The sequence below is a fragment of the Aegilops tauschii genome, chromosome 6 (assembly GCF_002575655.3).
Source record: "Aegilops tauschii subsp. strangulata cultivar AL8/78 chromosome 6, Aet v6.0, whole genome shotgun sequence".
Taxonomy (NCBI): domain Eukaryota; kingdom Viridiplantae; phylum Streptophyta; class Magnoliopsida; order Poales; family Poaceae; genus Aegilops; species Aegilops tauschii.
In genome coordinates this window covers 177032334-177056972 of record NC_053040.3, presented here as the reverse complement: position 1 = coordinate 177056972, position 24639 = coordinate 177032334, and the positions used below count along the sequence as shown (strand labels likewise).

The 24639-nt window shown below is 48.4% G+C and overlaps 2 protein-coding genes across 3 annotated transcripts; both read right to left on the bottom strand.

Moving 5' to 3' along the window:
* Nucleotides 1-1068: 1068 nt before the first annotated feature.
* Nucleotides 1069-5016, bottom strand: LOC109780032 (F-box/kelch-repeat protein At1g55270). 2 transcript variants are annotated; one of them, XM_045229830.2, is made up of 3 exons: nt 4428-5016; nt 4190-4343; nt 1069-2495 (listed from the first exon to the last, which is right to left on the bottom strand). In XM_045229830.2, the coding sequence occupies exons 2-3, from the start codon at nt 4214-4216 to the stop codon at nt 1251-1253; spliced, it is 1272 nt and encodes a 423-aa protein (XP_045085765.1). In that variant the 5' UTR covers nt 4217-4343; nt 4428-5016; the 3' UTR covers nt 1069-1250. The 2 variants fall into 2 exon arrangements, with proteins under 2 accessions (XP_045085765.1, XP_020194214.1); XM_020338625.4 differs by having other exon boundaries at nt 4190-5016.
* Nucleotides 5017-5223: 207 nt separating this feature from the next.
* Nucleotides 5224-22980, bottom strand: LOC109780033 (transcription factor HY5). The gene is made up of 4 exons (XM_020338626.4): nt 22650-22980; nt 22140-22320; nt 6047-6203; nt 5224-5646 (listed from the first exon to the last, which is right to left on the bottom strand). Exons 1-4 carry the CDS (start codon nt 22729-22731, stop codon nt 5596-5598), a joined length of 471 nt encoding a protein of 156 aa, XP_020194215.1. The 5' UTR covers nt 22732-22980; the 3' UTR covers nt 5224-5595.
* Nucleotides 22981-24639: the final 1659 nt, after the last annotated feature.

Below are 24639 nucleotides of genomic sequence, written 5' to 3'. Positions count from 1 at the left end.
CCTCCTGCGCGAGTCCATCTCCGCGCATCAGACGCCGAGTCTCCACTGCACCATGCCGCCGAGACCCACCGTCGACAATACGTTTGATGCCACACCGCTCCTCCTACATGCCATCTCGCGTCGACTCCGAACTACCGGCAACTCCACCACCCTGAGCAGTCCCCGGCCGACGCCTTCAGGAAGGAACACGACACCAAAGTGCCATCATCACCCAAACAGAGGAACAGAGGCTTTCACCTGCGCTCAAGGCAGAGGTGGGGGGCGTATGATCCACACCGAAGCCTCCATGAAGGGAATCGGCGCCGAGGGCGTCGACTTTGGTGCGGCCACCACGCCGGCCTGGAGTTTCCCCCGGATCCATGCCCACCCGCTAGATCCGTCCAGGCAGTATTGGCATCGACCGTAGTCGCTACCGTAGCCAGCACGAACCGGAGTAGATTGAGTCGGAGACGACGCCTCCCATGGAACTCCGGTCGGCCATCGAGGAGCCGTCGTAGCGCCACCGCCTCCACGTCGCCCACGCAGCCGTGGAAGGCCCCCCATCTGCACCCGCGGGTGCCACCCGCCAGGCAGGCCGCACCGCGCGCCACGGATCGAGGCCGCCGCCCCGAGATCCCCGCGCCGCCCGAGGCACCAGCGGTCAGATCTGAAACAGATCAACCACAGGCACCATAGAAGCGCCCCGAACGCCCCCCCCCCCCTCCCCCGCGACCACCAGGGGGATGGAGCTCCTGCCGTCGCCCCCTGAGTCCTCCCCGGCGCGCCCCGCCGCCAACGCACCGTCAACCGCCGCCGAACGCCACCCGTGCCAGGTCCGACCGCTGCGGGGAGGAGAGATCCCGCCGCCGCCGACGCCAACCGGGCTTTGCCTGGCGGCGCGCCCCGGCGGCGACGGGCAGGAAAGGTGAAAGAGCAAAATAAGGTACAATAAGGTGATGTAGGCGGACTGTAAGACTTAAAATAATATATTTTTACTAAGTTGAAAGAGAGAAAAAAGAAGAGGGAAAAAAGAAGAGAGAAAAAAGGGCTACAAACTAATAGCCTGCTGTAGCACGTACTTATAGAGACTTAGTGAGAAAGAAAGGTGAGTCATATATCAATGAAGTAGTACTTATTTACATATAACTATTGTATTTGTCGGCTATAAGTTTAGCTATAAATAATATGGCAACATCATATAGCCATCAGTTAGGTGTACTATGTTCTTATGTGACGGAGCGAGTAAATATTTTTCTTAGGACCTAACACCTCTAAGCCTCAAGGACTTGGCAATGGAGGACGCGGTTTTTGGCCCGGCCGCGGCCGGCAATGCTCGCCAGGAGGTTCGTGACGAAGCTCTTTATCTGCCCTTTGCCGACGAGGGTCTCCCACGGCTGGTTTCCTGCCCCGGCGGCGACGTCGACGACCGACACGCTCATGTCGTTTCGAACGACACAGAGCTTGCCACGAAGCGTGACCATTGCGACCGCCTCGAGAGCGTGCGAGCTTCCGAGGTGGTGCCCGCTTGAGGCGCAGCCACTCCACGCGTCTGCAGCCTCGTCGTAGGCTCTGAGCCGGCAACCGTCCTTGCAGTCAGCGGCGTAGAGCCGGCCGTCGATGCAAGCGCTGGGGCTTCTCCAGCCGGTGACCATGCTATCGAGCGTTGCCACCGTCGACCACTTGTCCGTCTCCGGCGTGTACACCTGGCTGAGCACCTGCCGCCCCGCGCCGAGCCCCTTGACGTACCACCTCCCGCTGTGCACCACGCTGACAAACGGCACTAGCGCCCGGGCCATGTCGGACACGAAAGACCACCGGTTCTTGGCCGGGTCGAAGACCTCCGCGGACCTGAGGCTGCCGCCGCCGCTCTCTCCGCCGGCGACGTACAGGCGGTTTCCCATGACGCACGCGCCGAAGCAGTGGCGCCGTCGCAGCATGTCCGGCGCGCGGTGCCACCGGTTGCTCCGGGCGCTGTAGAACACCACCCGCCGCATGGCGCCCCTTCGCGGGTCCCTGCCGCCCAGCAGGTACAGGTGGCAGCCGCCGAGCACGGCGCAGCTGAACCCGGCGGCGGCCGCGTATTCAGCGGGCACGGGCGGCATCGCGCGCCATGCCGCGGCCGCCGGGTCGAGCACGTCCCACGACACGCGCCCGTCGCCATCGGACTTGAAGGCGTACAGCCATTGCTCGGCGAGCCCGAGCCTCCCGCGGAGGCCGTAGAAGTAGTTGCCCGCGAGGAGGCGGAGCCACCTCCTGCACACTAGCCTCAGCTTGCAGTGATCAGCTCGCGGCACGCGGATGAGGCACGCGATGGCGAGGTCGTCGGGAAGGCCGGGGAGCAGCGGCCGTTGCCCGTCGCTTCGGCGGTCAGCCCGCGACGATCTCTTCTCGCTCAGTGGGTGGATGGAGGCTCTGACGCTCGATTGCACGCAAGGTCTGGATCTCGGGACGTGCCTGCCGGTGGAGGCGACGGCGGCGGCTCTCTCCGCTCTGCACAAGCATGCCGAGCTATCGACCTATCCAGCAAAAGGACAGGATGAGTGTAAGTAAGCTGAACAAACAGGGGAAGAGTGAACCAAGAGCCAAGCCATACTTCAAAATGTGCAAAATTTCTCAACACGCGTTCACAGGGATGGCAATTAACTTACATGTTTCTCTCGTTACTCGTTTATTTCTCTGGTCAATGCGTAACTAGACGCGGCAGACCTTTATCAAAATAAACATTTGTGGACTGCATTTTGCCGAGGCACAAGTTTCTCCAAGGGTGAAATAGTAATTTTACTTCTTGTGAAATTCTTTATGTAAAGTTGGTTTTTTTGCGAAAAAATATTAATTTCATTTCAATAAAGGTGGTTCATTACAATCCTTTTGGCAAAGAGCGCCAATTTCGTCTGGGCCATGGCGGACGGCCGTGTGAATAGATGATCTACCCATTTATGCTAAAGCATGAGCTACATTATTTTCACAAGCATGTTTGTCTTTTCTAGTGACCATAGTGAACAGACTGTCCAATGAAATATGTGGTTGCCTTAAAAAAAACTACTCCACCTAGCTACTGTAAAAAAAAGTTCGAAAAAAATACTTCACCTAGCATATTCTGACATGTGCATCATAATTTGGTTTCATATTTTTTTAGAAAAGGAGAATTACCCTGGCCTCTGCATCAGATGCATCATAATTTGGTTTCATACGAAGAACTTTTCTACATTCAGTGGTGGGCACACGCAGTTCCGAACCTAACCCACTCAGGCTGGAGTGTCTTTTCCAAGGTGATTTTTGAGCGAGTCCTTTTGAATTGGGAGGGTCCAAGTCTCAGACCACTAACCTCAAAAAAGAGAAGACAAAAGGGAAGAAACGGTGCCGGTTAGAACTAAAGTCTTGACTGCCTGTCCTTTCTTTTAAAGACACTCGACTGCCTGTCTAAAAGGGGTTGAATGTTGGATAATGCCAAGAGTGATGTGATGAGACAGGAACACACAACACTCGATGGTGTCACGAAACAACAGCTACTTACAAAAGTAGTTGAACTACTTGGTGGGGAACCAACCTCTTACCACGCTTCTGAAGTTGATAACAACGAGGGAAAGAGACCCAAACATTTCCTTACATTTTGTTAGTACAATTTAGATTATATATATAAACATATATACTACCTCCATCCCAAAATATAATGAACTGCAAAAACGTCCTATATTTTGGGACGGAGGAAGTATAATTTTGTACTCCCTTTGTTCCTAAATATAAGTTTTTGTAGAGATTCAACTATGAACTACATACGGATGTATATAAATGCATTGCTCCGTATGTGGTTCATAGTGGAATCTTTTCAAAGACTTATATTTACGAACGGAGGGAGTAGGAGAGTACAACAATATCGACAAAAGAATTCTCTCTTGCATATGCGATGCTCGAGTACTGATTCTGAATACAAAAACTTCTCTTGAAGGTAAGTCTAGTTGCTCAAAAACACTTGCAGCTACAGCTTCCTAGACTTCAATACAAGTGGATACTATCACTTGCTTGGTTCTTTCTGATCCAAAATTCTGAAACAACTTCGAATCATGCTGATGGACCAGCAGATGAACGGTGGATTTATCCAAAAGCATCCGTACAACACCAAACATTTCAGAACTAGGAAAAACTCCGGCGATCTAAGCATGGCGCCTATGCAGAAAAGGAAGAGGGGGCGTAAACGTGATGGAAGACTCACCAGAGGAGCTTGGATCCGTCTATCCATGGCTGACTGTTCCTGGAGGAAAGAATCAAGAATCCACAAGCACACACTCACCACCCAGATATCACAAAACTTCTACAAGCTTCTTTGCGGTAGCGCCCCGTTCCTAGGAGGAGGAAGAAGGGGGGAGCTGAAGGAGGAGGAGAAGAAGATGGTGACACTAGTAAATGGGGATCACCTCTTGGATTTAAGGCAGGTGTGTGTGGTTGTGAACCTGTCCACAGCTGCAGGGCAACACAATGGCCAAGGCAAACTTGGGCCGTTCTCTCGGAAATGAAACTCTCCTTCTCTGCTGCTTGAGCCAACCACCTTTGTTTGTTTGCCTGGTTGATCAATTTGAAGATATTCCTCTGGGTTATTAATAGCAGAATATGTTTGAATGTATCCCAAAAAAAGAATAAGATTTTTTTGACACTTTAAAAAAGAAAAACTGGGGAAAAAAATTGAATGTCCCATGTCCTGTTCTCCTCTCCTTTTGTGTTCGAAAGATGGCAACTTTCTGCCAACTTGATCACTGAGGATTTGATTAGGTTTTATGGCTGTGTGTACCGGAGAATGTAGGGGCCGGAAAGTTTTGACCTTTCTTTTCAATTTTTCTTTAACGTTTCTAATGCGATTATCTAAGAAAAATGGTGATCGGGTCCAGATTATGATAGCAGCACCTCCAAAACCAGCAAGCACAGACAAGAGAAAAAGGCAATGGTGCACGTCAGTGTCATACCAATATAAAACGAACGCACACCATCAATTTGGACTCCTTGGAATCAAAACAAGAGGAAAGATGCTAATGGAAGGGGCTGAGTTGTTCACCCATATGACATATATCGTCGAGGAGTCATCAATCTGCAAGAGCCAACATTTTTTTTTTTTTTTGAAAAGGAGGACTTCCCCGGCCTCTGCATCGGAAAGATGCATGCGGCCACTTTATTGAAGCAAGTTCAACAAAACAAATAGTCTGGTCTGCAAGAGCCAACATGACAGGGCTGCATTGCCGACACCGGACGTGCGCATTTTCCAATAGTACAAAGTAAATTGCCCAACAATAAAATGTTTGGATTGTGCTTGTAGATACATAAAAAATGATACAGATCATATGTTAAATCACCCAAAACTAATTTTGTGAAATTATTAACGAAGCACAGCACGTGGTGCTGAACTTCATAGAGTATGATGGGGACATCTGTGAAGATCTACACAGGTTTAGGCCCCCGGTTTTTGAGGTTATCCTTTGGCCAGAAAGCTTCCAACCAGTTTAAGTTCCAGACATGGTGTGTTTTGGGATCGATCAACGCGGCTATATTCGATCCTAGGGCCTCTTTGATTCACTGGAATTGAACTGTCTGCTGTGAAAATTCTGTGAATCAACCCTGACAACCTCTGTGCTATTGACCCTCACTTGGCCCTCTTCTGCTCACAGTGGTGTTCTTCAGGATCTGCACAACAACGAACAGCTCGTTCAGGACATGTTTTTTTTTGTCCATCGTCAGAGTACTTGTGGCAATCAGTACGTGGCGAACAGAATTTTTTCAGTTTCCATTTGGTGGTATGATTCTAACTTTTTATGAAATAGAGAATCCGATACCGGAGTAACAGAACGTGAACTGCATGTATAGCAGCAGTGACTACTGATCTTAAACAGTGGTTTTCGGTATCTTTTAGAAGTGAATGACTTGCATAACAAAGCTTTTTTTAAGAAGACTTTATAACAAAGCTATGAGACCTTCTGAACTGTGATCAAGGTCAATCGGGCTTACCGATAAACATATTAGGTAATGTGTGTACAAAACTGAACCACCCAAATGAAGAGGAAAAATAACGAGAAGACAATGGTACCTGTCGGAGCATCTGGTTCTCATTCTGTAGGGTGGAATGCCTCTCTTCCAGCTCCGAATTCTTCTTCTCTAGGTCCTTCACCTTCACCTCCAGATCGCCCAAATAAGCTTTCTTCCTCTCCCTTGCCTGCTGGGCTGATACCCGGTTCCTCAGCAACCTTCACAGGTCAATGACACACAAATAAGCACATATTTAGGGTTTAGACAAAGTCTTGTTTCTTAATATTCAAAAAGTAATAATAATCATCATAGATAATAATCATGTTCATGTAACACCAATACAAAGAAATTTGAGCAGAACACATAGATAATTGCTCCATAATTGGCAACGTAAGTATCTCATGTTAGTTCTGAAAATAAATATTACGATAGAAATACAACTCACCTAATTAAAGTTTTTGTTGACATATTATGGTTAACAATTCCAACTATACAGATAACATTTGTACAGGGAAGGCACTAATGTTACTCATGTCAGCAAAATATTGCTGGGATAAATCGAGACCACTTAACGATTTATTTTTTCCAAAAAGGAGGATAACCCCTAGATTGATGCACATGGTGATATATTATTAATTATTAATAATTCTAAGCAATGCCAAGTATTGATGCCAAACAAATTCGGCTTACATAAATTGAAATAAAAACATCCCGAGGCTAGCCTCTTGAATTGGCCTCGCGATGGTCATGTTCTCCCACAGCTACCACAATCAATCGCCGGGGAAAAACCACTGACAACAAAAGTAGGAGGTCCAAGAAGGAATTGTCGTACGTGCTCCGACGTTGACTGGTCCAACCAAAGATCAAACTTGGGAATAAACCCCGAAGGAGAGGTTTCAGTCAACACCTTCAACAAGAGCACGCCACACGCATGTTGACCTAGATGAAGAGGTGAGATCATAGGTTCCCACCGAGAGTATGCACATACTTGTTGTCGAGTCTGTGACCACTAGCAACCTCTCTGCTAGCTGAAGCTTTCTCGCTAGCCGGATCTCGGTGTTGAGAGGGCCCAAGGCTCACCCATGTCACTAGAGAAAACGTCGGAAGAAGGTTGAGTACCTCACTGCTCCACATCCAGCGATTGTCGCACCACCTTTGATCACCATTGTTGGGAGAGGGAGGGGTGTTGGACGGAGGGTTACGACGAGATTGGCAATCCCTTGTATCCACACAATACCCATGAGATGGTGAAAAGTGCATCTTCCATAGTACCCTAATTGATTTTGATGATTTATGGTAAAACCATTTGATAGGACTAAGGGCATCTCCAATGTCGTCCATCAAACCGCCCATAGATGTCCGGACCGCGCTGCTCGGACAACACCGTCCATCAAACGTCTGCAAGTCCGAATTCCCGCAAATTGAAAGCAAACGTGGGAGAGGTTTGCGGGCGCCACATTGGACTCCAACACCCCAGGCCCACACAAAAACTCCACTCGAAGCCCCACTTTTCTCACTCCGTCCCTACACCCTTGCTGTGTATGCGCATAGTCCAAGACTGCTGCCGTCACTATACTACCCACTCCGCGGCCCAAGCCTTGCTAGACCTCAAATGCTCCACCCGGGCGCCAGCCGATTTGCCTACGCCTCCCTTCCATCCCTGGTCCGGCGCCAGGTACCATCTGCCCTTATACATCATCATCCATGGTGGACACCATGCCCGACAAGTGTTCGACGAAATGCCATAGTGAAATTTATTGACATTTTTGTTGTTCACTTTGAAGCAAACATGATGGATTCGGCCGCGGAGTACTTCTACACCGACTTCATGGATTTGTCCTCTCAAAAGAAAAATAGGGTCTTGCATGACGTGCCATGCACTAGTCCATTTTTAAAAATAATGTCCAGATGGACAAATACAGTACTTTAATCATGTAGTTTATTTTTTTTAAATATTATATTTTTTAAAATAAAAATCTTCGGAGATTATTAAATAGAGAAATTTCTCCTGTGACAAGGAAATCACTACAAAACATAATCGTGGGAATGGAGAAAATGTTTTATTCCCAAAATTTTCGTGCATTGTTTATGATCATTGAAGACTTTTTGCATGCTTTCTGAATAAAAATTAGCGTTCAACCATAAGCCTTTTTCTGTTTTCACAGGCTTTTCTTCGACTTATGATTTTTCCCAAAACTTATTTTCTTTTCGCGAATACGCAAAAGCCTTGAGTATCTTTGCATTGATAGATAGAGCGAAGTTCCAGGATTGTGTTAGGAATATGCAAAACTTATTTTTGCAGACAAGTTTCTATGGTTTGGTAACCGCATTATTGTCTACATCTGCTTTGACTGCGGTGAGGACGTACGCCTGATGCTGAATGTTAAAAGTCAAATTTGCTTATGTTTGTAGATCTAAACTTAAAACCAAATAGTGGTGGACAAAAAGTGGATTTTTCCTTTTTTTAAGTAGGGTTTCATGTATGGGAGCGGATTTGTAGCACCCGGGTGCTCCACAACCCTGTACGAACATTAAATTCAAAAAAATACCGAGAAGATTGAAAACAAATCTGGGATTTTGGGATATCAAACCTGGGTTCCCGTTATACTCCCATGTGAAATTTCGTGAAAAAATACCAGGAAACGTATTCATGGCAAAAAAGACAAAAAAATTCCTATATATAGAAAAAAACTGTTTGGATATTTTTTGTTCGGACAGTATTTCCTTCGCCATTGGTATGTTTCCTGGTATTTTTTCGCGAAACTTCACACAGGAGTAGATTGGAAAGCCAGGTTTGATATCCCCAAATTTCAGTTTTTTTTTTTGAATTTTTTTGGTATTTTTTATGTTTAATATTCGTATAGGGGTGTAGAGCGCCCTGTATTTTCCTTCATGTATCAATTTGCATACACAAATATAGTAGTAGCACATCACACATACAGAATGACTTCATTTTAAAGAGATTGCCTCCCAACCTCTACACTTGCAGGAAGAAATTTAAAGAGGAACTCAAATGGATTCTCCGCGGAGCACAGAGGAAGGCATACATCAGTTTTGAACCATGAGTCAATTCTTTCAGATAATGTGCCCTTGGGGCTATTTATTGTATTTGTATTTTTTGTAGTTTCCCCATGTATTTTCTGCTTTGATTTGCTTTTCCTTACTTTTTTCTAGGTTTTTTAGGTTGTATAGCTCTTTTTCTTTTGGACTTTTTGTACCTATTTTTTGAAAATTAATAAAAATACATAGCAAAGTACTGCTGTTTCCCTAAAAAAATATTACTGGTTCAAATTCAGCGTAACACTTGTACTTTAGCCAAATGCTCAAAATTACCTCGATATATCGCAAGTTCTAGATAGTAGGATTTGCAATATTTTTTTGGTAATGGATCGGAAAATATTCTTAAGGTGAATTGATAGGTGGGTTCTATAGGGAAATTCCAAATTTTAAAAAGAGTTTGATGGAATTTGCTTAGATTTTGTCTAAAACAATTTATTTTGTCTCATTAGATCTTTTTAGAAAAAGACATTAGGCCTGGTTTGAAATTAACAAAGCCCCAAATGGCATGTACAACTGTACAAGGTTCAATAAAACATCCTACAAGCATCATAAATACTTGAATACTATTGCTTAATTGAAAAATCTCATTTCATATATTTATGCTAGACCAAAAAAAATCCGAAAGCTTTTTCACACACTGTAGTTATAAAGTTTTGTTGACCTGCAAAGTTTGGCGTCCATATGTTGTTTCGTTTGAGAGAACAAAAAGCGGAATTTTCATGTAGTAAGTTAGTTGGCTAGTACAAATCCTAACACAAAGATGGACGGTACGGATAAGGGTGCAGCACACCAGTCCAACCAGAACCACCGTCCACCGAGGGACCAGATCCCACGGGGTGGAGTGTGTCGGAGAGGGGTGAGTGTGATATCCTTCAGTTTGGCACGTGCGCACTAGGAGCACAACCAAGGAGGATCAGCACCCACAGGCACCACTCATCTCAAAGATGATGCCGTCTCACCACCCAAGGCAGTCACTCGGCTTCCGGAGCCCGCACACAAAAACGGCGCAAGCAAGAACCTCGCTGCAACCATGGCGAGTGTTGGCTTTTGATCGCTAGACCAAAATACCGGAAGCAACCGTAGACGTATGTGCAAGCTAGCAGCATGATGGATAAACAGTGCACACGCACGTCACGGTACTTCACGTACGTGAGCTAGCGGAGCTAGCTTTGATCGATTCGATCGATCCTTCTGTCAACGGTAACGTCTCGGCGAACTCTCACACGAACACAACGAAGGCACGAATCGATGTATTGCCACAGGCCCGTCTTGAGCCTGGTATACGCTTTATTGCTTTGCTTTTCGTTTTTGGTTGATCAGATTACACGGGGTGGTCATGTATATATACTACCAGGCTAGACATAAACCAAACCGACTATGACTAGATATCGTACATGGATACCCAGACACGGAAACGGGATTACCTCACATTCATCCCCTAATCACGATGTCCACACTACGACCTGGATCCCAAATGCGACTACTTGTATGCTCTATTCTTGGCATTGCTTTCGTCGTTTCTTGTAGCATCCCAGGGATCGTCTTTGTTGTCGTCGGCTCGTCCGTAGCTTGACGCCAGCGCTCCTCCTTGGTCGCGTCTTCAACCTTCACCTGTTCTTCGGTGCTTGGTAGATTGTCTTTTGCATCCTTGCGGGGACATCTTTTAAACCCGAGTGAGACCAATCTTCGGTCTAACTTTGAGTTCCAAGCTCTTGGCGCTTGCTTCAGCCCGTAAAGTGCCTTCTTGAGCTTGTAAACTTTCCCTTCTTCGCATTTCTTCTCATAGCCGAGGGGTTGTTCCACGTACACTTCTTCTTTGAGGTCGCCGTTGAGGAAAGCGGATTTCACATCCATATGATGAACCTTCCAATCCTCTTGTGCTGCCAAAACTAGGAGCACTCTTACCGTCTCGATTCGAGCAACCGGTGCAAACACCTCCTCATAGTCAACTCCTTGACGTTGTACGTAGCCCTTTGCAACGAGTCTTGCCTTGTACTTCACAATGGCACCCTTCGTGTCCTTCTTCAACTTGTAAACCCACTTCAAACCTATCGCCTTTTGGTTCGGAGGTCGGGTTACCAAAGTCCATGTGCCATTGCTCTCGATCGCCTTCATCTCCTCATCCATGGCGTGCATCCAACTTGAACTTTTGCTCGCCTCTACGAAGTTCGCTGGCTCCTCAACTCTGAGTAAACACAAATCGGAATACTCGAGTGTAACTGGCTTTGCGTACTTGTAGACTTTCTTGAGGGTCTTGTAGCGACGAGGCCCGGAAGAATCCGTTGTGGCTTGCGAAGGAGGCGACACAAATTGTGTCGGCGTCGATGCACTTGAGGAAGACGGTTGAGTCTCGGGCGTGGTAGATGCCAGGTCGTTGGCATCCGCATCATCGGCGTAGTCGTCGTGATCGTGACCATCATCTTGATTGTCATCATCACTATGCGCCTCGTTGTCGATGTCGTTGCCGAGATCTCTACCCGTGTCTTGCGCGTCGTTGTCGCTATCACCATGCGACCCATGCGCGTCGTCGTTGGTGTCGGCACCATGATGATCACTACCATTGTGGTCACCTTGGTTGGGCGTCTTGCCAACCACCTGGACATCCTCCCCTGCATCATCATTAGTTGGAAATTCAACTGTGAATATGTTACCGTTTGGAGCATCGTTGGTTGTTGCGCTCCAATTCCACGCTTGGTTTTCTTCAAACACAACATTGCGTGAAATCCGTAGACGCTTGGTTCGTGGATCGTAGAAGCGGTATTCCTTGGTGCCGGAACTCCTCTCGTACCCGATAAACACCATCTTGGTGCTACGATCGGCAAGCTTTGAGAGATGCGGCTCCGCCGTCTTCACATGTGCCACACACCCAAACGTCCGTAGATGAGACACATTCGGCTTCCATCCGTAAATTACTTCATACGGAATCTTGTCGATCACTGCCTTCGTTGGAGCCCGGTTGAGAAGATAGACCGCCGTCGAGACATCTTCTCCCCAAAAAGTCCCCGGCAAGTTCTTGCTCTTAAGTAAACTTCTCGCCATGTCAACGACGATTCGATTGCACCTTTCAACAACCCCGTTCTGTTGTGGCGTATAAGGTGCCGTGAGGAACCTCTTTATGCCAATCTTCTCGTAGTAGTCGTTGAACTCGTTCGACGTAAACTCTCTGCCGCGATCTGTTCGTAGAGCGCGAACCTTCAGCTTGTGTTCCATCTCCGTTGCAGCCTTCAGCTTCTTGAACGCTTCAAACGCCTCATCTTTAGATCGTAGGAGAACGACCCACATGTATCTCGAGTAGTCATCTACCACAAGGAAGAAGTACTTCTTTCCTCCGTGAGTTGCTGGGGTGATAGGGCCACAAAGATCACCATGAAGCAGCTCGAGTGCATCACTTGCACGATAGGTAGACTGAGCATGGAACGGCCTGCGGTGCTGTTTTCCAACCAAGCACCCGTCACATACTCGATCAACATGGTCGATTAACGGCATCCCAGATACCATCTCCATCTTCGACATCTTCTTCAAGGCGTAGAAGTTAACGTGTCCAAATCTAGTATGGCATAACCACGAATCATCATCACTCTTGGCGAGCCAACACTCCGGTTGAGATTGATCAAGGTTGAGGATATAGAGCCTGTTCCGTGTGCGATTCACACGTGCTAGCACGTTTCGGAGGTTGTCGAAGATCGTCATCACTCCGTTCTCAATATCCACCTTGCATCCATTCTCGTCAAGTTTCCCGACAGAGATGATGTTGTTGCGAAGCCGTGGGATGTAGTACACTCCGGTGAGTATGCGATGTTCTCCTGTGAGACTCTCGAAGAGGACAGAACCTTGCCCGCAAATCTCCACATTTGAACCATCACCTAACTTGACCGAGCCTTGAACATCATATTCCAGCTCGAGGAACTTCTCCTTGCACCCCGTCATGTGGTTACTGGCACCTGTGTCTAGATATCACGACACATTCTGGCTCCCGGATAACTTTGGTGTTACCTTTTTCTCATGAAGTAGCACCTTCTGGTTTGGTTTCACAACCGCTGTTTGGACGAGATCACAAACTTTGGCCATCAGAAGACCTGGACGTTCGTCTTCCTGCTTCGCCAAATTTGCCTTGATCTCCCGCTTGTTAGGCTCCGGACAATCCTTCGCAAAGTGACCCATCTCGTTGCAGTTATAGCACTTGACCTCGGACATATCCAAGTTCTGTGGCTTCCGCTCTTTAGATCGGTCCGCCTTACCACGGCCTTGTGGCTTGCCTTTTCCTTTGCCTTTTCCGGTTTGTCCGCCGCTCTTCGCGTTGCTTGAGCCTTCGCCAACGTTGCGCCTTCCTTTGCTACTTGGGGACTCCCAATCTGCGCGCGAGTACATGAGTTGGTCACCATCTCCTCCTTTGCCTTTCCGACAGCCACGAGCATTCTCTTCCCATGTCCGCAAGCGTCCGATCGCCTCCGTTATGGTCATGTCGTCGATGTCGTAAAGCTGCTCGAGCGTGCCGATGATGTACGTGAACTTATCAGTCACCGAACTGAAAAACTTCTCCACAATCTCGGCTTCCTCGAGTTTTGCACCAAGCGCGTGGATCTCTCCCACCAAAGTAGTTAGACGCATGGCATAGTCGTTCACCGATTCAGTTTCCTCCATTTGCAACTTGTGAAATTGGCGCTTCAGCACTTGTGCCCGAGCCTTCGTGACGCGATCTTCTCCGATCCTCATCTCTTTGAGTGCGTTCCACGCCTCTCTTGCTGTCTCGAACTCCGCCAATGTCATCAGCAGGAATCTGGCATAGACTGGGCTATGGTGGCCATGGCACCTTTGTCGCACTCCTGGTCAACGTCGCCGTCCGTGATGGCCTCCCACACTCGAAGGGTTCAGAGAATGATCTTCATCTTCACCGCCCACACGCCGTAGTTGGCGTCGGTGAGCATCGGGTACTGGATGGGGATGTTGCGATGCGCCTGCACGTTCCGCCACCACTGGTTGCTGACTTGCCGCCCTTCTTCACCTTGTCGCTGTTCTTGTTCGCCTTGGAACCGCCGTTGCCGGACTTGTTTCCCTTGAAACCGCCATTGCCGGACTTGACTGACTCAGCATCGCTGTCCGTCATCGTAGATCGTCGAGGCTCTGATACCAATTGTTGGCTTTTGATTGCTAGACCAAAATACCGGAAGCAACCACAGACGTATGTGCAAGCTAGCAGCTTGATGGATAAACAGTGCACACGCACGTCACGGTACTTCACGTACGTGAGCTAGCGGAGCTAGCTTTGATCGATTCGATCGATCCTTCTGTCAACGGTAATGTCTCGGCGAACTCTCACACGAACACAGCGAAGGCACGAATCGATGTATTGCCACAGGCCCGTCTCGAGCCTGGTACACGCTTTATTGCTTTGCTTTTCGTTTTTGGTTGATCAGATTACACGGGGTGGTCATGTATATATACTACCAGGCTAGACATAAACCAAACCGACTAGGACTAGATATCGTACATGGATACCCAGACACGGACACGGGATTACCTCATAGCGAGGGCACTAGGAGCCACTCGGCTTCCACGACGACTTCCTCTGGCGGCAGCGAGGGCAGAAGAGTGTCAGGGGTGGGGACTTTCTAAGGGGTGCCAGTAAATGCAACTACTAAAACATTCCTACTGAGTTGCAGGACTCTGATGGTGATAGCGCTACCTCCGTTCCTTTATGTAAGGTGTATTTGTTTTTTCAAAAGTCAAACGAGTGCATGTTTGACCAAGTTTTTTGAAAAACATATCAATATCCACAATACGAAATTTATATCATTTGATTCATCATGAAAAGTAGTTTCATATTTTACCTATTAGGATTGCAGATGTTGTTATTTTATTCTATAATATTGGTCAAATATTCACATGGTTGACTTGCACGGAAACCAATACATCTTATATTATGAAACCAATACACCTTGTATCATGTAGTCCCTCCGTTAAAGTACTACTCCCTTCGTCCCATAATGTAAGACATTTTTTGACACTAGTTTAGTATTAAAAGGTGTCTTACATATCAAAAATAGCTATTACAGATTGGGAATGATACGAGGCGGGTCCACCACGTTTTTTCTCTAAGGGGCGACCGAGAGGCGATCGCCAAGGCGATCGGAAGGCGGCGCCTAGGTTTAGGGTTTTGAATGTAGGGTGGCGGTGATCTACAGGGCATCTAGGGTGTGGCGACGGCGCTGCAGGCTTGGCTTGGCCCTGCGAGAGACAACCCAGCTTGACGAGGAGGCCATGGCGTCTTCTTCGAGCAGGGGGGGAGGACTCCTCCCGCGGCGGCGACTCCGAGGAAGCAAACCCCGCTGAAGGCGGGGGAGACTGGAAACATGGCAAGTCGGAGATCTTCGGAGTCTCCGGCAGATGGTAAGACCTCGGAGGAGGCGGCGTTCCTGTCAGCGAAGATGGGGGGTCTGGCGCTGACGGAAAAGGAGGCGGCCGGATTTTGTTTTGATGATCCAGATCCAAGGACGAAGATAGAGGTGAAGTGGGATGTCGTTGGCAAGTCCTTTTCCCCACGCCCTCTGATCAAGCATGCTTTTGAGAGAGCGGTGCAGTGTGCCTGGGGTCTCCATAGGGATGCCCAATTCAAGATGCTTGGGGGTAATATGTTCATGATCAAATTTGGCAGCGAAGGAGACTGGAAACATGTTCTTCACAATGGCCCGTGGCAGTTTGATTTCAATGTAGTTGCTCGGAAGGACTATGATGGGGAGACCAAGCCGTCCGAGATGATTTTTGATTCGATTGAGGCCTGGGTCAGGGTTGATGACTTACCTCTGGACAAAAGATCGAAGGCATTCGGAGAGGCACTTGGAAACTGGCTTGGGACAGTAGTCAAGGTAGATGTTGGAGAGGATGGTTTAGCGAGGGGGACTCAACTTAGAGTTCGAGCCAGAATTGCACTGCATGAGCCCCTCGTCTGTGGTTTCTACTTGAAGAAGAAGCCTGATGACAAGGAGAAAACGTGGTTTGATTTTGCTTATAAGAAAGTACCCCGCTTCTGTTTTGACTGCGGTAGACTTGTGCACGTGGAGGGAGTTTGTGACCCACCGGTGGAGCCTCTGTCGTAGTGGGGAGAATGGCTGTGTGCCTCGCCGGGCAGGGCATCGTCGAGTCATTAGGAGAAGAAGCAGTGGCAAGGAACATCCAGCAAGAATATAAGCAGAGAGAGCTCAATGTCAAGTGGGGGTGACAATGGACCAAAAGGGTATGCACATGTGCGTGACCTCCCAACCCGCAGATCGTTGTACAAAGAATATACGCCCTCGGCTGACTCCCACACTGGTGGGCCAAAGCAGAAGGGGAAGGAGCAACAAGAGGTCCAGAGCCCGCAGAAAGCGCACACTGGTGCAGAAGGGGCTAAGGCGAGGGATCTTCGTCATGATTTAGAGGAAAAACGGGAGAAACACCTTAGAAATGAGCTGCATCAGAAGGTGAGAGAAGGTATCATCTCCCCGAGAAAGGGTCATGACCACAGAGAAGGGCAGCAACGCAGGGAGGAGAAAGCACCACGGGAGCATTACAGGAGGCCGGGGTATTATGTTAGGAAGCCTAGAAGCGATGTGGGGTCTTCTTGACAGCGAGAGGACCACTATCGGTATGTTCCCAAGGAAAAGAAGAGACCATCAAGGCAAATGTGGGTGCCAGTAGGAGAAGGAGTTCGGAGGGAAGATGGTGATGCTCTCGTTGGCGAAAAACGGCAGAAAGTGTCGTCTGTCTTTGAGAGGATCGGTGATCATGGAGCTAGATCGGCGGACCCCGGCAGTCGGGGCCGCCGGGAGCAATGAATTTCCTCGTTTGGAACTGTCGGGGATTGGAGTTGGACCCGACAGTTGGAGAGTTGAGGGACCTGATTAGGTCGTACAACCCAGCGGTGGTTTTTCTATGTGAGACAAAGAAGAAGGCGCGAGCAATGGAGAAAGTCAAATGGAGTCTAGGGTTCCGTCACGCCGTTGCGGTGGATTGTGAGGGAAGGAGTGGTGGATTAGCTCTACTGTGGAGGGATCATATTTCGGTTACACTCAGACCGTGGTGCCAGTACTATATTGATGCGGAAATCATGTCAGAGGGAAGAACCGTTAGATTCACTGGAGTCTACGGTGAACCTAGGATGGAGCACAGGCGGAAAACGTGGGATGCCCTTCATTATTTGAGAAGACAAGACAATCTACCTTGGCTTTGTGCCGGGGGCTTTAACGAGATTCTTTTTCAAACAGAGCAGAAAGGAGGCAATCTGAGGAACTTCTACCAGATGGAGGATTTTCAGGAGTGCCTTGGCGATTGTGGATTAGCGGACTTGGGTTTCACTGGTTACCCATTTACGTGGGACAATAAGCAAGACGAGGGGGGAACATTCGGGTTCGGCTCGATAGGGCCACATGCAATGATGAGTTCTTGCACCTCTTTCCGGAGACGGCGGTCGAACATGTTCTTACCGAGGAATCTGACCATGTGGCTCTGCTAATCAAAGCGGCGGCATCACTGGATGCAGCGGGCCTCAAGAAGCAAAAGTTTTTTAGATTTGAAGAAGCAAAAGTTTTTTAGATTTGAAGAAGCATGGACAAGGCATGAAGATTATGAGCAGATGATTGTGAGGGCCTGGGAACAAGCAAAGCAACAGCATGGGGTGCATGCGGGAATGAGCGGGAAACTGGGCACCCTTACCAAGGCCATGCAGATGTGGAGTAGGGAAGTGTTTGGTTCCCTTCGCAAGCAGATTTCCAAGTTAAAAACTCAGCTGAGAGATACAAAAGAAAGGGCGCTGGTGACCGGTTATTTCCAGGAGGTCAAGGATATAGAGAGTCAGCTTCACGATCTTTACGAAAAGGAGGAGATCTACTATAAACAGCGTTCGCGGATTGACTGGCTGTAGTGGGGCGATCAAAATACAAAGTATTTCCAGAATCGAGCATCGCATCGAAGGAGAAAAAACATGGTCAAGGCACTGCGCAGGGAGGATGGCACGCTTTGTACCTCTGACGATGACATGCGGACTATGGCAATGAAGTTTTATGCTTCTTTGTTCAGCTCCGAGGGTTCTAATGCAGCGGCAAGTGTGCTGCAACACATTGATACTCTAGTCTCGGAGGAGATGAATGGGAAGCTCACAACCATGATCACCGACTGTGAAATTGAGACGGCTCTATTTCAGATGGGCCCTACGAAGGCGCCGGGGCCGGACGGCTTCCCGGCTTTGTTCTATCAACGACATTGGTCGCTAGTTAAGGAGGACGTGTGCAGGTCGGTCAAGGATTTTTTGGATGGAGTGGCGACACCGGAAGGTTTCAATGACACAGTTATAGTGATGATTCCTAAAGTCACATCACCGGAGTTGTTGTCTCTGTTTAGACCAATTAGTCTGTGTAATGTGCTCTACAAAATTGCAACAAAGGTACTGGCCAATAGACTCAAGGGAATCCTCCCTGTTTTGATCTCAGAAGAACAGAGTGCCTTTGTACCGGGGCGACTCATCACGAATAATGTTTTGGTGGCTTATGAGTGTGTCCACGCTATCAGGATGAGGAAGAGGAAGAAGGCCTTGTGTGCGATTAAATTAGACATGATGAAGGCATATGACAGAGTGGAGTGGATATTTCTTGAGAGGGTGTTGGAGAAGTTTGGTTTTCATGAGGCATGGATTCAGATGATAATGAGGTGCGTGACGTCGGCAAGATTCATGGTGAAGCTCAATGGGGGGATCTCGGATTCTTTTCTGCCGTCCAGAGGTCTCCGTCAAGGGGATCCCCTCTCGCCTTATTTGTTCTTGTTCTGTGTGGAGGGCTTCTCGGCATTGCTGAAACATGCACAAAGCTCCGGTGACATAAAGGGGGTGTCTTTTGGGAGCACTGGCCCATGGTTACCCACCTCCTCTTTGCAGACGACATCATTGTGTTCCTTGAAGGCGCTGAAAGTAATCTCCTTGCTCTCAAAACAATCCTACGGGACTATGAGGCAGCATCGGGACAGAAAGTAAACTTGCAAAAATCTTCTATCTTCTTCGGGAAAGGGAGCACAGAGGACACCAAAGAACATCTTAAGGCTGTTATCGGGATTACTTCTGAAGCTCTAGGTGAGAAATATTTGGGGCTGCCCACTGCTGTGGGGAAATCCAAGGAGGGTACTTTTAAATATGCCCGGGAGAGTGCAAAGGGTAAGGTCACCGGTTGGAAGGGGCAAGGTCTATCAAAAAAGGCTCGTGAGGTGTTGGTCAAATCGGGGCTCCAGTCAACCCCAACATTCACCATGAGTTGCTTCTAGCTCACCAAGAAATTGTGCGGAACCTGACATCTATCTCTTCTAACTTTTGGTGGGGCGAGGCAAATGGTGAGAAGCAGGTTCACTGGATTGCGTGGAAGAAAATGTGTGAGAGCAAGCAGGAGGGAGGGATGGGGTTTCAAGATATGGAAGCTTTCAACCAAGCATTACTCGCCAAGCAAGCTTGGAGATTATTGCAGGTCCCGTCTTCTCTGTGTGGACGCGTCCTCAAAGCACGCTACTATGATCATGGATCTATCCTCAATGCAACCTGTCCGAGCGGTGCATCATACACCTTTAGAAGCATTCTGCATGGCAGAAACCTGCTCTTGGACGGACTTATATGGCGAGTGGGCGATGGATCCACCATCCGCATTCATCATGATAATTGGATCCCTCGCAAAGGTAGCCTACGGCCACTGGGCCAGGTGTATATGCCGGGGATTACGAGGGTGAGCGATCTACTAAATGATGAGGCTACAGGTTGGGATCGACACAAGCTAGAAGCAATGTTCTTCGATGGCGATGTACATGATATTCTACAGATTTGTGTGGGTGGACCGGGTACTGAGGATATCTTAGCTTGGAATTTTACGAACAATGGAAAATTTTCCGTGAAGTCAGCTTACCACCTATGCATGGAGAAGAAGGCGAGAACTGGACAGCCAGGCTCGTCCTCGACGGCGGTGAACCACCGGAGTTGGCTGGCGCTGTGGGGCGCCAACGCGCCAGGGAAAGTGTTGATACATGTGTGGCGGTTGATCAAGAACGGCTTGGCGGTGGGCTCAGAACTTCTTCGTAGAAGGATCAAGCCCGGCGTTTTTTGCCCGGCGTGTGGTCGGGAAGAAACTTTGTATCACAGATTTTGGGGCTGCTATCATTCCATGCTTTTCTGGAAGGAGCTGAACTCGGTATTGGGTGCGAGGGTGGCGACCCCACCTCGATCTACGTGCACCTAGAGTTCGGTTGCATCATGGATGCTTCAGTGGATGTCGGATGCTTCAGAGGACGAGAAGTCAGCGATGGCTCAGGGCTTATATGCGATATGGCTGGCAAGAAATGACACCCGTGATGGAAAAAGAATTGAGGAGGCCAACATGGTGGCGAGGAGAGTAGCAGCGCTCATGGAAGAATGAAAGAAAGTCCGGGGCCAGACGGAGACCTCGACACCACCTACCCAACGCGCTAGATGGGAACCACCGGAGTCGGGTTGGCTCAAGGCCAACGTCGATGGTGCTATGTCTCGGTCGAGGCAAGGTGGAGGTGGTGGTGTTGTGTTCAGAGATGAAGACGGTGGCTTCCGAGGTGCGGATGCTGTCTTTCTTCCGGATATCACATCGGCAGAAGTGGCGGAGCTGCTGGCTTGCAGGAGGGCGGCCGAGCTAGCTCTGCAAAGAGGTGTGCCCAAACTACATCTGGAGACCGACTGCCTTAATGTGGCCAGGAAGCTAAATGAGCAAGATCGAAACCTGTCGTCGGTGGGTATCTTGGTGGAAGAAATCAAAATGATGGCCACAAACCTGGGGGAGTTCAGAGCTACATGGGTGCGAAGGGAGGCGAATAAAGCGGCTCATGAGATTGCCCGTTTTGGTTTCTGTAATAGTGTTTCGCTGTCGTGGGAGATGTCTCCCCCAGATTGTATTCTCAGTATTGTTTCTGATAAACTTCCTAATTTAGCTTAACAAAGTGGGGAAGTGATTTAAAAAAAAGGCGTCTTACATTATGAGACGGAGGGAGTACGTGTTTTTCAGAGTCAAACAGCTTAAAAAATGTCGACATTAATAATAGCACATAATTACAGTATAAAAATATCTTCCATGATATACTAATGATCTTATTTTGTATTATGAATGTACATATTTTTTTTCTACAATATTGGTTAAACTTCACAAAGCTTGAAAAAACATCTTACAAACTATCTTTTGGAACTAAATGGAGTACTGATATGTCAAAAATCCTTTTCTACCCCTAGCCCAGCTGCATGTATTCCACCGTAGATGATATCCTTTAAATTCAGGATATCTCTTTTGCTACAACAAACTCGTCTATCGATCTCAATCAGGCTGAGCTGAGCATCGCATTGGTAATCGTAATTTTTTTTCAAATCATACAGGAGAGCCAAATGTATTTCATTAGATAGAAAGAAGAGTACAGCGCCATAGAAGACACCGCATAACACCAAAGATGGCACGACCCAACAACAAAACCATAAGCTAAACAACGATGAAGAATCTAAGGATCCTGGCACAAACGTTGGCAACCAACGACCTAGACATAACACTAGAACCCACACAAGTACAACTAAGGACCAGAAAGAAGCATGAAAACATTGACCACCCGTCGAAGGAGCTTGCAACTTCTGAGAGCAATGACCACAATAATAGAAGCACACGTCCTCCATTATGGCCGCTTCCACTGACCCTAAGTGACCCAACTTTCACGAGCACGAGAGCCAGGCGAAGACGGCCAAGCCAACCATAATATTTATTCAGAGACCTCGACATTTGATCCGTATCTAGATCCATAAGAGATCTCTCTAGAAAAAAGAAAGGTCCACAAGAAAATCATTTTCGTTCCCAACTTGGATCCACGAGCAATCTTGGTTTGTCTAAACTCAACAAAAGGGGGCCTGTACATGCATGGCGTGGTTTCGGTATGGACCATCAGGAGTTCAGGACCACCATGCATTGAATCCAAAACATGCATGAATGGGCATCCGTACTCGATCTACCATCCAGACAACGAATTGGGCACACGGGAGGCATTATCCACATTCGGAAACTCAAACTGAATTGTATGCAGCATGAGGCTCGTACCTCTTGAGGCGCTTGTGCTCCTTGTCGGCCGGGGTGCGTCCGCGGCGGCGCGCGCTGCCTTGCGCGGTGGAGGACTGGGCACGCTCCGGCCCGTCGGCTTCCCTCCTGCCGGACGTGGACGCGCCGCTTGGCCCCAGGCCCAGCTCCGGCACCGTCCCTATCTCGTCGTCGCTCTCCATCCCTGCAGTCCAACGAAGCTCAGCTTAGCTCAGTTCACCAATCTAGTTCTTTTGGAGATACCGGTCTTTCTGCAAACACAAACGCTCGGCAGGAATGAGTGCAAAGCTTCTTTCCTCAAAATGCCCAGTTAAAGATGACGTGAAATTCGACCCAGAATTCTAGTAGAAAAGTATAGAACATCTCTGGCAAGTGCCCAAGATGATTGGAACTTTCGGAAGCCCGGCCCAATGGACACTCATCGGAAGGCACAGCGCACAAGAGCTTCGTTTCAAGAACCGATCGAGCTAAAACAGCATTACAGCAGGAGAGAATTGAAGTTGTAGAGCTTGCCTTCCTTGTGCCCCATGTGGTTGCCGGAGCTGGACGACCTGTCGCTGCTCGAAGGCCGCGAGCTCTCCCCCTGCTCCTGCATTCTCCCCCCGCCTCTCTCGTCCCTCCCAATCCCGAGGAAGACGAGGCTACCGCTGCTCCTCTCCTCCTATCTTCTGCTCCTCTTCCTCGGCTCCTCCTCCCAGCTGCTACTTGCTTGTATGGACCATGAGAACTTTTTTGTCTTAAGGCGGCACAAAACCCAGGTATTTCAGGGATTAGCCCCTGCAAAGCCCCGTGTGTTTCATACAAGCACCCGCCAATTTGCATTGCAGTCCCTCTACAGCGTAGTCGCGGCAGGAAAGAGGCTCAAACGGGGATTCCGCGGCACAGGACGGGGTTTCATGTAAGACGCGGCTTCGGGAGACGTCATTTATTGGCCCGAAAGTTCCATGGGGTTTGGGTTTTAGCGGGGCGATCCCAGCCACCCAACCCGCGAGGATCGCACGGCTGGGAACCGCAGGTCGTGGCTGCCCAGGAGACCACCCGCCCGGAGTCGCGATCCACAGGCGCGGAGACCCGCTACGTGGAGGCGCTGAGGCCCTTCCGCTTCGCCTGGCACACTGACGCGCGGGCCGTCGGGCCCGTGGTCCTACCCGTCAGTGAGCTGTCTCGACGTATCGTGGCGCTTTCGCCCGAGGCCGCCGCGCGCGTGCGCGTTTGCTCGGGGCTCGCTGGCGCCTCGTCGGCCACGCAGAAAAAGAAGCGAAATATCTATCGCACGGACGCAGGTGGTGGTGCCTTTTCGATATCGCCGTCGTGGAAGTAATGCTCTCCGGAAGCTCATCGGGTCACGACGGCAGCGTGATCATCTCCAGCCAGATATTCCATACTCGAATCGATGGTACTTGGTGCGCATCTTTGCAAAATTGCAAAGGAGGAGATATTTTAACTTTGTCGATTAGCTAAGGGCAGGGCAGTGAAGGCTGATTAAACTCAAGCACTTCTATCACATAGTCGAGCTATGGGTGAGGGTATCTCCAACGCTGACCCACAAATTTGCCGCGGCATCGGTTCGCGGACACAGGGAGTCGATCATCCAACGCTGCATGTATACATTTCAGCCACTGTTTGAATTAATCAGACGAAATTTATGCAAACACGACGGATTTCGAGCATGATTGCTTTGATATCAATATTTACATTGCCAATATTTGGCACGCCAACATTTGACAGAATCAGAAATTGTCAAATATGACAACTTTTTGTGTGGTTGATAAAAAAAATTGGTAGCGAATCAATCACTATGTACACATGTCAGCGACACTGATCCATACTTCGACCCGGAGGAACACCCCACCTCCGTCGCCGCTGACTTGGGGCGGGCTCTGGCTAAGATGAAGTGCCCCAACAACTACCTTTTAGGAGTTACCAAGTATGAACTCACCAGTTCAATCTTACCAATACCAGTTGCAATGGCTATGTTTTGTACGGTTGATGTATTAAGCATATTGTAGTAAACATGCCTAACACATCTTAACTATTTTCCCTATCTTTTTATAGACAACTGGGTCATTCTCTGCTCCGGCAGCACCTACCTTGCGATGTTTAACACTGCCAATTGCATTTTTATCAGTACCAGTTTCAATGGCTATACTAGGTTACCTGTAGTTAAACGTGCCTTGTTATTTTTAATACTGCACACTGTGTGATGTTCAAGTATGAACTGTCCAGCTCAATTTCACCAATAGCAGTTAGAAACTTACAAAACATGACTTAGGATGATGTTAAGCCTGTTGCAATAAACAGTTGTATCCATTTTTAATCTGTCCCTTTGCTACTGTGCTACTCTCCACAATGAAGATATACTAGAGATGCTATCGTTTTATTTGCATTTGCTATTTTTTGTGGATGCTAACCCTGTTGTAGTTAACATGCTTTTCCATGTACTTACGTTCGGCCATAACGGACAATGCTGTTGTTTGCCGTCGAGGTTAGCTGCATCCCATGT